General features: G+C 49.8%; 1 protein-coding gene across 1 annotated transcript; it reads right to left on the reverse strand.

The window, feature by feature from the left end:
* Positions 1 to 5,430: 5,430 nt before the first annotated feature.
* Positions 5,431 to 10,195, reverse strand: DUSP6 (dual specificity phosphatase 6). The gene is made up of 3 exons (XM_084305536.1): positions 9,234 to 10,195; positions 8,276 to 8,713; positions 5,431 to 6,855 (listed from the first exon to the last, which is right to left on the reverse strand). The coding sequence occupies exons 1-3, from the start codon at positions 9,634 to 9,636 to the stop codon at positions 6,548 to 6,550; spliced, it is 1,149 nt and encodes a 382-aa protein (XP_084161662.1). The 5' UTR covers positions 9,637 to 10,195; the 3' UTR covers positions 5,431 to 6,547.
* Positions 10,196 to 12,610: the final 2,415 nt, after the last annotated feature.

Consider the following 12,610-nt stretch of genomic DNA (forward strand, 5'->3'; position numbering starts at 1 on the left):
GTGGGACGACTAATCTGTTGTTCCTGTTTTGCATTCCCAGAAATAAGACACATTTTGTCTGTATTTATAACAAAAACATCCTAGACAGAGTTTGGTGTTACCCAATTACCTAACAGTTAAATGGAGTATCAACTCCTAGCATGGGCTGAATTTCAGCATGGATGAGGGGTGTCGAGCTACATTTCTTCACAGCGGGCAGTGTTGGCCTGGAAACCCCTCAAACAAATGAATGTGATAGAAATACTGACACGGCAAATGCAATTTAGATCACTGATAGCACAGGAAATCCTCATCAGTCAAGCAACAGCTGAACTGTCACTGATGTTGAACTTTTTTAATGTGTCAATAGGTCCCCAGGACACTGAAGTATCATTTTAAAAAATAAGCAGAAAAGTTGTCTTTCGCTACTCTGAGGTATTTTAACTTTCTAGTTCTGTCTTGTTCAGAAACTTAGAATATTACTGTATGCAGGGGAAAAAAAGGACCTACAGAGATCACCAGTGTCCATGATGGTCTCTATATAGACTCAGATAGCATCATCAAGGGGGCTGAGGTTGTTACGACCACCTGTTGGTGTCAGTGTCTCTGCTCCTATGCTGATTTACTCCACTGGACTGTTCAACCCATCAACTGAACAGCTAATTTGTTTTCACAAATACTAAATATTCCAGTCTGCTTTCAGTCTGTTTTTGTAAGGACACCGTTTCCCAGCGAAGGGAAAAAAACGCCACCTTTAAACTACAGCGAACTTTTGCCCTGAGTAAGGCAAGTGTCAGCCATCAATCTGTTTTTCAGATGGTTTCACTTGCAGATGGGAATTTATTTCCTGCAGAGTTGAGGTTGGCAGGAAATAGAATGAAAAAAGAGACTTCCATGACGCCCCAAAACATGGCTTTAACAGAAAAACAGATAAATTAATTAAAATGGAAGTCTCAGAGTTATGCGAGGACAATGCCCATTTGGAAAGACGGAAGACCTCAGCAGCAGGACTTTCCAGAACACTTGTGCCTCTGGCAAAATGAGCAGAGTGCTTCACCATGGCCTCTACATTATGGTAAACAGACCTCCCACATAGTACCATTTTCTGTCGCTGGTATCTGCAGTGCTGGAACAGCCCGGGGATGGGAGAGCGCCAGCATTGCTGTGCGCTTCCTGCGTCCTGGGGATCACAGCTGTGAAGTAGAGCAGGGCGCACTTTCTGTTGCATTTCTCAAATATAGTCCTGAATGCAACTTCTGTCATTAAGAGATATTTCCTAAACAGACTCCATGCCCCCACTTTCCAGCTGATAATGATCTCCTTGTGTTTGCGCTAAGTCAACATCCTTCATCTTTGCCTTATGAGGGAAAGCTATGGCTGTGAGTGCACCAAAATTCCCTCAGCACTTGCAGATTCCTATCATAACAAACAACAGAAAGCAGCTAAGTTTGGTTTTCTTTTTTCTTTTTTTTTTTTTTTTTTCCTTCCTTACTGAGACAAGCACTTTACTTAAAAGACAGCAGCTCCTATACCAGCTTTCTGTCTGTGCTATCTTCTAAGTACAGCCTATGCTTATCTCTCAGACACAGCACTGAAGGAAGGAGAAACATGACACAGCACCACCCCTTTCCGGCTCTTGGGGTAAGAAAGGGCAGGGTCCCTGTACCCCAGTGACCCCATGCACCATGATAAAACACCAGTGGGCATTTCCCTGGGGCTATGAGGTGCTTGGAGTAGACTCAGCCACCTTGTCTGTACTCAGCAGCTCGCTGCAGTCCAGGAGTTACTGCTGTGGAGTTACTGGGTCTGGCCCCATCCTTGTGCTCCTGCAGTGACTGAACGAGGCTGAGTACACGCACACCACATCCAACACATCCATGCCGTACACCCAATGCCTAATGGGATATCAAACTGGGCTTAGGAATTTGTCCTGCCACCTTCACTCAGGCAAAGCTTTTACTGGTTTACAGCGGTGTAGTGTGAACATCTAAGCTGCAGTCTCACTGAAGTGTTCAAGTACAGCTGTTTTTCCCAGAGTTCTGAATGAAGTGTCATCACACTCCCCAACAGGGAACATTTTTTGAATAAGCTTTTCAGAATGCAAAAGAAGCTGAAGCAACACTCTCCATATACACACCCATTGCATCCAGCTTCAGTTTTGCCAGCACAGCCACCTTTGGTGGCCACATGCTTGGTCTCTCCCCGCTTTCCATCCTTCCTGACCATATGGAGCCAAATCTACACTGAGACAGGGAGTGGTGATGGGGAAAAACTCATCTTCTAAGAGCTACTAAGAGGACAACAGTGGCCTTTTCTTACCTCTTCTGCTTATATACACCTTTTCTGTAGCTCACTAAAATTGATCTGGTCTATGAGACTCGTCCTGTCATTCTCCGTTTCACTGACAAAACAAAGAGGATAAGGGAGGCTTAAAGCTGGGACAAAGCTTAGTTGATTTAGGAAATATGAGGAAAACAAGAAAAGTGTGACAGACGAAGGGTACGAAAATGAAAGAGAAGTAAGAAAGGACCACAGAGTTTAGCACAAGGCCTGTGGAAAAACAGAAGATACAGGGGAAGAGCAGGACTGAGAAAGGACAGTTAAGAGAACAGGGAAAGAGAAGATGGTGAATACAATAACAACAAAACCAGAAGGAGGTGGAAGACATTTTGAAGGTGGCTGTCAAGTGGTCTCAAAGGCTGTGAGTGGGAAAGAGGAAATGTGAGAAGAGGAACCTGCACTATGAGCCACGCTATGTTATTGCACAGAAAGTGGAAAGCTAAGTGCGAATGTGCACCCAAGCACTGAGGGGAACCTTGACCTTGCAGGAGCAAAGGGGATGTTGATGCCACAGAACACAATTTCACCCTTTGTTTTAAAGACACAGATGGGTTACGTGAGAAAGTTCTGGTCTTGTGGGATTCACTCCTGGTATAGGTTTCCTTCCTGATATCCACATAGCTTCTGAAGTAATTCAGTATCTCACACTCCTACATTATAATATGAAGCAGGTTGTGATTTTTTAGCTACAAAGCAGTCCCCCCCTCTTCCTTACACACACTGGGCCTGTCCCTACAGGCACAAAGGATTTATTCTTCTCTTTACAAATTACTTTACCAGCTGAGGAACTGCAATAGCTGCCAAATGCCCCAGAAGCCCAAGACCTCTGCCCCATCCCAACAAGGACTGGAACAAGAGAGGGGAGAGAGGGTGCAAGTAATTTGGAAACAAGTGCCAGGAGGGCTGCAGGGGCAAGCATATCCCAGCCTCAGAAAAGCCAGCAAGGGCTTGTGTAGCATGTGCCATTGCCTTCACGCTGCTGGGGCACAGCTACTAGGGCATGAGCACATGAAGGAGAGGTGAATGTTGCTGGGGAGAGCCCCTTGCCTCTTTTCCTTCCAAACCATTTGTAATTAAGAGCTGGCACATAAGCAAGTGAAATAATAATAATAATAATAACAACAACAACAACAACAATAAATCAGAGGTTGAACCAGTTTGGGGATCGGTTCCAGTTGTCGTTTGGGTTTGCCTGCACCCAGTTATTCTTGTGCAGTCCCGGTGCAAGTTCAGCCACAGTTTCTGACCAACGACCCTGCTCCAGGGCTTGTTTGAGGACAAACCATGGCTGGAACGAGTTTTCTGCTTGACTCTGCTGTAGGGTGTGTGAGAGCAAATCTGGCCTTCTTTGCTTGCTTGTCCTGAAAAATGATGAATTGCAGAACTACCCCTTGGTGTTAGTCATTCAGTGAAGCAGGAAGGAAGCAGGAAGCCCTTGTGAGCACTAACTTTTCAAAGCAGTTTGCAAAGAAAGCAAAGGCCCTCCCCTAGGCTACATCATCACACACCGCTGCTTACCTCCTCACCTTAACGGCTACCTAGGCATGATTAACATTCGCAATTCATTTAGCTGGAAATATTTGCCCGGTGCAAACAGCTGAGGCACTGCCAGCGAGCTGTTTCTGTACGCAACACAGATCAAAAGGGGGAGGGAAGGGGAGCCCTACACTTGCTGAATGGGAGAGGCCCGACCGCGCTCAACAGGTTCAGTTCACACTGTGACCCTGCCCAGCTTCCTGCTATTCAGATGTGTTACTTCCCCTTTGTGGTAATGGCCTGTGGCAGCCGGCCAGAAAACACTATTAATTTCAGAAGTGGCCTGACAACAAACCCACAGCGAAACGAGAGGAAGTGGCGGGGAGGCCATCTGTTGACTTCAGCAGAACAGTAGGGACGCAGCTATGTAGGTTTCTACAAGGAAAGCAGATTAATAATCCACAAAGAGGAAACTGGCTAAAATTATCCACAGACCATATTAAAAAAAAAAAAAAAAAAAAAAAAAGAGTCACTTGAGCTGCAGCTGGACAGGAAATTGCTAGAGCTGCTTGCAAATCTCCACTTTGAACGGAGCAGCACAGGGAATGCCAAGAGCGGAAACCGTTCAAAACTGGATTAGCACAAGCCAAGTTTAACTGCAACCCACTTCTACTTTCACAGTTTATGCACTCAATCTAGGCCACTACTGCATGAGACAGTGACTCACTTTTTTCCCATGTTTTGTTTGCTTTTCATTTCACACACTTGCAGTTGCTAAAATTACATGAAATGTGCTCTGGCTGCCAGGATCTGTGCAGAACCCCAGCTGACAGCCCAAGCTGGAGGAGCCGTCCACCTCCCTTGCACTGCACATGGGTTTTGGCACCACCCTTCTGTGGGCCACTTCTCCTTAGGAAGGATGTTAGTACATTGCAGCAGGAAGTTTTGCAATCGCAAGAATCACCCTTTTCCCTCCCGCAGAGACAGGGCTGCTTGAAGGGTCCAAAGAGGACGTGAGGTGACTATGGGTACGTAGAGACTTTTCCTCTGTGGCTGCACGTGCTAAATTACAATGTGGCTGAACAACGACAGAAAATCTTTCACTGGCTGCAAAGTGTTTATGGGTTTCTGGGAAATGAGTTCCTGCCGGACAGATAAGGAAAGCACAATCCCATCTCCTGTCATCTGTAATAGAGTGGCCAACACTTGTAAATAAACCCAGAAAGCAGCAGCTCCTTGATCTAAAAAAAAATAAATAAAAAATAGAGATCCTTATGCCCCAGGGTCAGGTGCATCCCTAGGGTTGCAAAGGGATGTTGGAATATTTTGTGATTAACCTAAAGGCCTTCAAAGTCTTCCCTTCACCAAAGGCAAGAGCCCTGTATGTGTACAGTTTATTCATTTAAGCAGCAGTGGACCAAAGGGGAAAGCAAGGCTTTATTGTCTCTGGGGCTGTACAAAAGCTGTTGAAAACAATCATTACCTTTAAACAGAACCATATGTGTATGTGCCATTAACCACACCCACACAGAGGGGAGAGGAGGAATAAATGAGGCGGGTTCTCAATAGCCAAAAATAGTTATTTATTTATTAATAACTTAAGGTTTTACATTCTTATAATAAATTCCATCTTAAAACTTTTACACCATGAATTACTCTCCCTTATTGGCAACCGTGTGCAGGTTCACTGTGCGTACACACAGGTACAAATGTTCGCACATACTTCCAGTTTTATACAAAAAAAACGAAAGAAAGAAAAAGACGCAAAATATTGCATTTGAAGTGAAGCTCCCTGAAGAATTTGTACAGAGGTAATGCACTGTTTTAGCACATCTGAAAGTTTTAAAAAGTGATCAAAAATCTTTCGCAGATCTCCTCCCAGATGATCTATTTACAAAAGGTAAGGCAAAAAAATTAATTTAATTTTAAAAATATATATATCATGTGGAAACTACAAGAGTGTGAGGGAAAAAAAAAAAAAACACACCACAAGGGAAAGAAAAATATATGAAAGAAGAGACTGTACTTGCTCACAAACTTCTCACCATTGCCGTATCTCCCCCATGGAAAGCTTGCTTCAGTTGAACCATAAAATTAAGCATGCTGCAAATATATTCTTTGCAATAATAATCATTAAAAAAAAAAAAAAAGAACAAACAAATAAAGCAGAGTTTATGAAGAGAACAAAAACATATATGTCCCTTGGATTGATCTCTTGAATACATGTGAATTCAAAAAAAAAAAAAAAAAAAAAAATCACAAATCGACTCAAGATTAAATATTTACATTGATCAAGTAGAATACTACTGAGCTCCTGGCAAACAAGTACTCCAAATACACTAAGCTGAAATCTCTTTCTTTGGCTCCTCTAAATCAAAACCAAACAACAAACAAAATAACCAGTCTTCACTGAAGACAGAAGTGTACGCCGCAGATCCAAAAGCGCAGAGGGGAGTGGGGCAGCTCCGGTCCCGGGGAGCATGTGCTTGGCCCCGGCCAGCCTCATCCTGCCCCGCCGGGAGGCAGTGAGCGCCCACGAGCCCGCCGCGGGCATCCCAGAGAGCTCAGCACCGTCCCTCCCATCGCAGCCGCCTGCTCCATACCGCATAACCTTTCCTGGCCTGCGCCAGCAGCCACTGCCTGGTACCGCAGGCCAGAAAAAGAGAAAGCTGCGTCTTCTTGATCGCTGCCGAAGAGAAACCAGTGAGGAATGATCCCATGAGACGGACAGGAGAAGAGAGGCCGCAGGCACTCACGTGGACTGCAGGGAGTCCACCTGGAAGACGTTCTGGTTGGAAGGGGTGGTGAAGTACAGCTGCTGGTTGGGCACACGATTGTCACAGGGGCTGCTCAGCCCCAGGGTCCGCTCAAAGTCCAGCAGCTGACCCATGAAGTTGAAGTTGGGAGAAATGTTGGACTTCTTCATCTTGACGATGTCATAGGCATCATTCATGGACAAGTTGAGCTTCTGCATGAGGTAGGCCACCGTCACCGTGACCGAGCGACTGATCCCTGCTAAGCAATGCACCAGGACGCCACAGTTCTTCCCTCGTGCTTCATCTGCACAGAGACAAAGAGGCAGAGAAAGACACATAAGATAGAGGGTTGGTAACTGATCTCACAGCACAAACAAGATTAGTATCGGGCAGGAAGAAAGGGCAATTCTGATCTCAGTGACTGGCAGAGCAAGGCAAGAGTTAACTTCACCGGCTTAAAACCAAGACAGGAGGTGAATCCACCCCCCTAAGCATATGCACAGGAGTCCAAGAACTGAGAAAACTAAGGAGACAAAGGGAGCAGGATACGCCGCATGACACTGTTTTAGAAGTCAGTTTTAAAAGACACTCTTTCGCTTGGAGATTTGCTTTAAATTCTTAGTCCCCTCGCCCCAGCATGGAAATCCTGCAATATGTCACTGAATGCCTTTTATACAGACCAGCAGACTGCAAAGGTCTATTAAATTATTCTCCAACTGTTGTGCAGCTAACAATGGAGGTATTCAGGCATTTTAAAAGAATGAGGGAAGTCACAGGGGACAGCCCATTAGGAGGAACAGGATGTCAACATTGGTTGAAAATGGGTTCCTTTGTAATAGGAAATGCATTACAATGCCTGGAGATTAGTTTCTTTGTGGCTTCCAGCCCACATTTCTTCCTGCTGGGCTCAGATTACCTACATTCTCCACTATTACCGGTATCATTCAACCGGATTACAGCACAGCTTCCCAACAGATAATGCGATGCCCACCCCACCGCACCCCAAGAGAGGCGGTTTTAGACTGTGTGTCCCCCCGTCCAACTACAAACGTGAACAAGGACTCCTTGAGCCCTGGGGGACGCGTTTCCAAAGCTGCCGGATAACGGCGAAGGGCTGCCTCGCCGAGGCACTGAGCCCGAGAGGTGTATCATTATTACCACGAGATTTAATTAAAGCCCTGACTATACATTTGCCAGGGATGCCGGTTATGAGTAAGTTGCATTTTGAAAGCTAAAATTAGCTTCCCAGAACGTTTCTTTTCATCACACTGCTCTCCAGTAGCCTCAAGAGGAGAAAGAAAAAAGAAAAAAAAAGAAGGGAGGGGGGGCATAAAGCCACCAACCCCAGACTCATATGCCTTCTCCCTCTGCCCTACAAAGATATTTCAAGATATGCCCCATCCTGCACATCGCTCAGCCCCCAGCTTCCACACAAATGCCTCAGGGAGGATTTCCACAGCCAGCCAAACCAGGTAGACATTTGGTACCTGCAAATGTCACTCACACCTCTCAATAAATCTGCAAACAGCACCCACCTCTCAACTTAAGCCAGCTTTAAATAAATAAATAATAATTAATTAAAAAAAAATAAATCAGCAGGGCATACCCCAGAGACTGTGAGAAATGCTACTACATCTCCTCACCCCAAATCTCTTTCGAATTCTGCAAAATAAACTGACTTCTACTGCTTGCTATGCAGCTGTTAGCAAATAACTGTGTCTCACCTATGAAGGAGATGGCCTCAGGGAAGAACTGAGACAGATTTTGGCTCCAGTGGTCAGAGATCGGGATCTGCTTGTACTTGAATTCGCCGGCGTTTTCAAAGAGATTAGGCAGGTTGGGGGTAACATTCAAGATGTATTTTATGCCAAACTCTTCTAAAACGTCCAGATTCGTGGAGTCCTTGGCACAGCCTAAGTAGAGGTAGGGTAAAATCTCCACTGGGAAGGAAGGCTGGTTGTTGGAGAGAGGGCTGCCATCGGAGTCGGTGGCACTATTGGGGTCTCTGTCAATGTCAGATTCAATATCTGATGAGGAATCAGAGCTGATTCGGAGCCCTCCTAAGCCCAGGACTGGCAGCGGAGGAGAACTGCTGCTACATGAGCTGTCTAGGTTAGTTTCGCAGTGCAGGGCAAACTCGGCCTGGAACTTGCTGAAACCACCTATGGAGAAAAGCAAAGCGAAAAAAAAAAAAAACGCAACCTGATATGAGACTGCATGCCCAGTACAGCTCTGCCTGCAAGGGGACATCTGTTTCCCACCTCCTCCAGCCCCGGGTAAAAAAGAGGAAAACGCCACACGGCCATGCAGACGGACTAACCTAAAAAAGGTTTTAGCAAAATCGCCCGCTGCGGCAGCAGGGGGGGCTCCGGGCGGCCGCGATTAAAGCCCAGAGCCGCTTCGACCCGCGGGGACCTCTCAGGGACGGCCGGGCGGCACCTCCTGCCGTCCTGCCCGGCTCCTGCCGGGGTCCCCGCTTACCCCGTCCTCTCCTGGCTGCTGCAGCGACCCAAGCCCCCTGGGTGTCCTTAAGCAAAGCGAGGAGAGGGGCGCTGCGGGGGGGAAGGGGGGAAGCACGGGGACAGCCCCCGACAGCCTGCGGGGCCCAGGGGTCGCTGCCCCCCACCCCTGCTCCGCTGCTCCGGGTTCGGGGAGCTCGCCTCCCCGGCCCCCCTCGCTCACCTTCCAGATAAAACGCCTTGCAGCCTTCGTCTTTGAGGCGCTTGAGGAGCAGCCCCAGCACGGACTCGCCGCCCGTGTTCTCGTTCCAGTCGCGGCTGTGTTCGTCGTACAGCACCACCGTGTCGGTGCCGCACCGGCGGGCGAAGCGCTCCCGGTCCTCCTCGCTGCTGGCGACGAGGGAGCGCAGGGGCAGGTTGCCCTTCTGCAGCCGCCGCAGCATGATGCCGGGGATGGCCACGTTGATGGCCGACTCGATGTGGGACGACTCGTACAACTCCTGCGGCCGGCAGTCCATCAGCAGCAGCCGCTCGTTGCCCATCTCCAGCTGCTCGTTCAGCCACGCCACAGATTTACTAATCGCCATTTCCGACGCGAAAGGGACGGGTCTGAGCGTATCTAGCATGAGGAAGGACGGGGGGCGCGGAGCGGGCTCTGGAAGCGCCCCTCTCTCTCACAGGGGCATGCGGCTGGCTGGCGGCGGGAGGCGGCAGCCCTCCGCCTCGCCACAACTTATCTCCCCCCGCCCCAGGGAAATGAATCACGCAGCCCCCCCGCACCGCCTCCCCCGCGCCGGGCGCCGGCGGAGCCCCGGGGAGGGCGCAGCAGCCCCGGCGGGTGCGAGCGTGTGCTGCTGGGTGCGCGCTGCCAGCCTGTCCCCGCTCTCCTCTCCTTTCTTATCTTCTCCTCTACTCTTCCCTTTCCTTTTTTTTTTTTTTTTTTTTTTTTTTTTTCTCAATGAATCCCTGAATGAACCTGCCTAATCGCCGCTGCAGCCCGAGAGCCTTCGGGCTTTTCCTCCTCCCCTCGTGAATGAAATCCAATTAACGTGCCGCCAAGCCGGGCTGCCCCGCTCGGCGCGGGGGCCGCTCTCCCTTCCCTCTGTCCCTCCGGCCCGCAGCCTCGTGCCCGTGCCGTGCCGTGCCGTGCCCAGCCCCGTGCCGTGCCGGCCGGCGCCTCCCGCAGCGCTCCCCGCGCAGCGCGCCTCAATGGGCCCGGCGGCGGCGCGCTCAATGGGGACGTCGGGCGGCGCAGCCAATGGGGGCGCGCGGAAGGGGCCTGTTGCCGCGGCGACGGGCCGGCTGGAACAGGTCGCGGTGATGAATCGGTAATGAGTTTGTCATTCACAAAAACGGAAAGGAATTTCCGCTCCGGATAAGCCGAGTGCAAACAAGCGGCGGCCGCGGCGCGGCGGGCGGAGGCCGCGGGGGCAGGTGAGGGGGCGAGGCCCTGCCCCTGCTCCCAGCAAGGCGGCCCCGGGGGGGCACCCTCCTGCCCCTCTTGCTCCCCCTCAGTGCCTTTTCTCCGAGCCCCCAGTCTGCGGGGAGCCGGCCGCGTGTCCCCCCATTATCCCCCATCGCCCCCACCACTCCCCCCAGCCTGGCTCTCCCCTAGGAAGTGGGGGGGGGCAGCCCTGTCCTCAGCTGATCCCCACGGGATCCCCGCCCCCGTTAACCCCGCACCCCCCCCCCCAGACACACACACACGCGCGCACACACACACACACACACACACACACACACACGTCCCCGGGTGGAGCCCCCCCCGCCGCCGCCCGTCCCCCCCCGCTGTCCCCGCGGCGGGCGGAAGGAGGCTGCGGCCCCGCAGCGGGGGGGCTGCGGGAACGGGGCCCGGCGGAGCGGCGCCGGGGGAGCCGGGACCGGAGGGGGGGCGGGAGGAGCGGCGCCGGGGGCGGCGGAGCGGGGAGCGGGGGCGGCCGGAGGCCGGGCGGGGCGGCTGCGAGGTGCGGCTTTAGCGCACGGCTGAGCGAAAAGCCAGGAGCGAAAATAAACCGGGAGAAGCCTCAAGGCTAATCCCGCTGCTGGCGGCGTCTGCCCCGGAGGAAAATCGTTCCGGTGAGGCCGGTCCCGCCGCTGCTGCGCTGCCGGGCGGTTATTTTTAACCTCGGCTGGAGGAGGCTCCTCAGGTAGCGAGCGGCTGCCGAGCAGCCCCGCGCCCCCCCCGCAGAAGCCCCCAGTGATGCTGAGGGAGCTGGCACGGCACCCGCCGCAGGGTCCGGACAGGCTGACACCCAGGTGGCACCAGCGACAGCCGCCCCAGCAGGGACTTGGACAGGATCCTCGATTGCTGCTTGTTTCGAAAGCTTGGGAGCGGGGCTTCAGCGTTACATAAATTCTGCGCTGCCCCTACACGGGAGGATTTGGCCAGAGTGCGACACAGGACACGCAGACCCCACCCGCTTTGTCCCACAAATTGTCAGGGCCACCGTGCCCACCACGGCCCTGACCGCTCTCCTTAAAGGGTTTCCAGGCCGGTGCTGCCAGGTGCTTCCCCTGCTCGGCTCTGTATTTCAAGGCACACTATCTAAACGTTCAGAATCGTGACAGATCAAAGCAGGAGCCTTCGTGTATTTTATTATGATTTTGATTTTTTCCCCCTCTGCTATATTTAAGCCTTTTGTTCTCACCCAGGCCAGGGCTCAGGCAGGTCAGCAAACTTCGGAGCTGGCACCATCGGTTTCTTTTTATCAGTATGGCAAATAGCACAGTCCCCTGCTAAATAAATAACCGGATCATAATTTAAGTCCTACTTTTTTTCCCTTGAAATTGATACCATGATTATTCTTTATCTTTATTCGCAAGTGTAACATATCAACTTAAAATTTTACAAACTAATAAAACCCAAACCTCAGCCTTGCTATCCGTGGGTGTCAGGCTCAAGAAATGGAAAGTCTGGAAATGGAAATTCTGCAAAGCATGAACACCTGAAATGGAAATTCCCAAACCTGCTTAATAGGGCCTCCAAGAGAGGTGTTTCTTTCTTAAGGTGCAGTATATTGCAGTGCTTGTCTTACAGCCATGTTAAACATTTCTCCTTACTCGTTTATGCCATTAAGGTGTATTTTCTCTGATAATCTGCATCCCAACAATAAGAGCCACAGTCAGAAGAATCTTCAAATGACAAAAAAAAAAAAAAAAAAAAAGTCAACTTGAAAAAGCAGAAGGAGTCACATCAAACAATGGTGAGTGTGACCTGAGAGTTAGAGACTGGGACACATTCAGCAGAACATTGTGACAAGTCCCAGCAAGCTCGACACAATGACAAATACAATTTGTTCCTTGTAATCCACATTGATATTAATTTACATGTTTTTTCAGGCTTACATTGTACATTGATGATTTTTTTTTTTTTAAATGCATAGAAAACTTCAGCATATTTTCAGAGTCTGGATTTGAAGAAGACAACAAACCCCAAATTATTTCCATCAAATACTTCCATATTCATATAAGGTAAACTTGCCTCTCTGATGACTAAAATATTTTAGGAAGAAAATACGTTCTGATTATCATCTTCAGGGCATTTTCAATGACGTTTTATGGCAGTGGTTTAAAATAAAAATCTTAGTCATTCAACATTTT

Source organism: Netta rufina, assembly GCF_964035555.1.
Source record: "Netta rufina genome assembly, chromosome: 1".
Classification (NCBI taxonomy): domain Eukaryota; kingdom Metazoa; phylum Chordata; class Aves; order Anseriformes; family Anatidae; genus Netta; species Netta rufina.

Excerpts from the sequence above, each read along its gene's own strand:
- DUSP6 (XM_084305536.1), bottom strand. The coding sequence starts at position 9,636 with ATGCTAGATACGCTCAGACCCGTCCCTTTCGCGTCGGAAATGGCGATT. Across the intron at positions 8,714-9,233 it reads CAAGGCGTTTTATCTGGAAG|GTGGTTTCAGCAAGTTCCAG; the intron begins GTGAGCGAGGGG and ends TTTTCTCCATAG. Across the intron at positions 6,856-8,275 it reads TGAGGCCATCTCCTTCATAG|ATGAAGCACGAGGGAAGAAC; the intron begins GTGAGACACAGT and ends GTCTCTGTGCAG.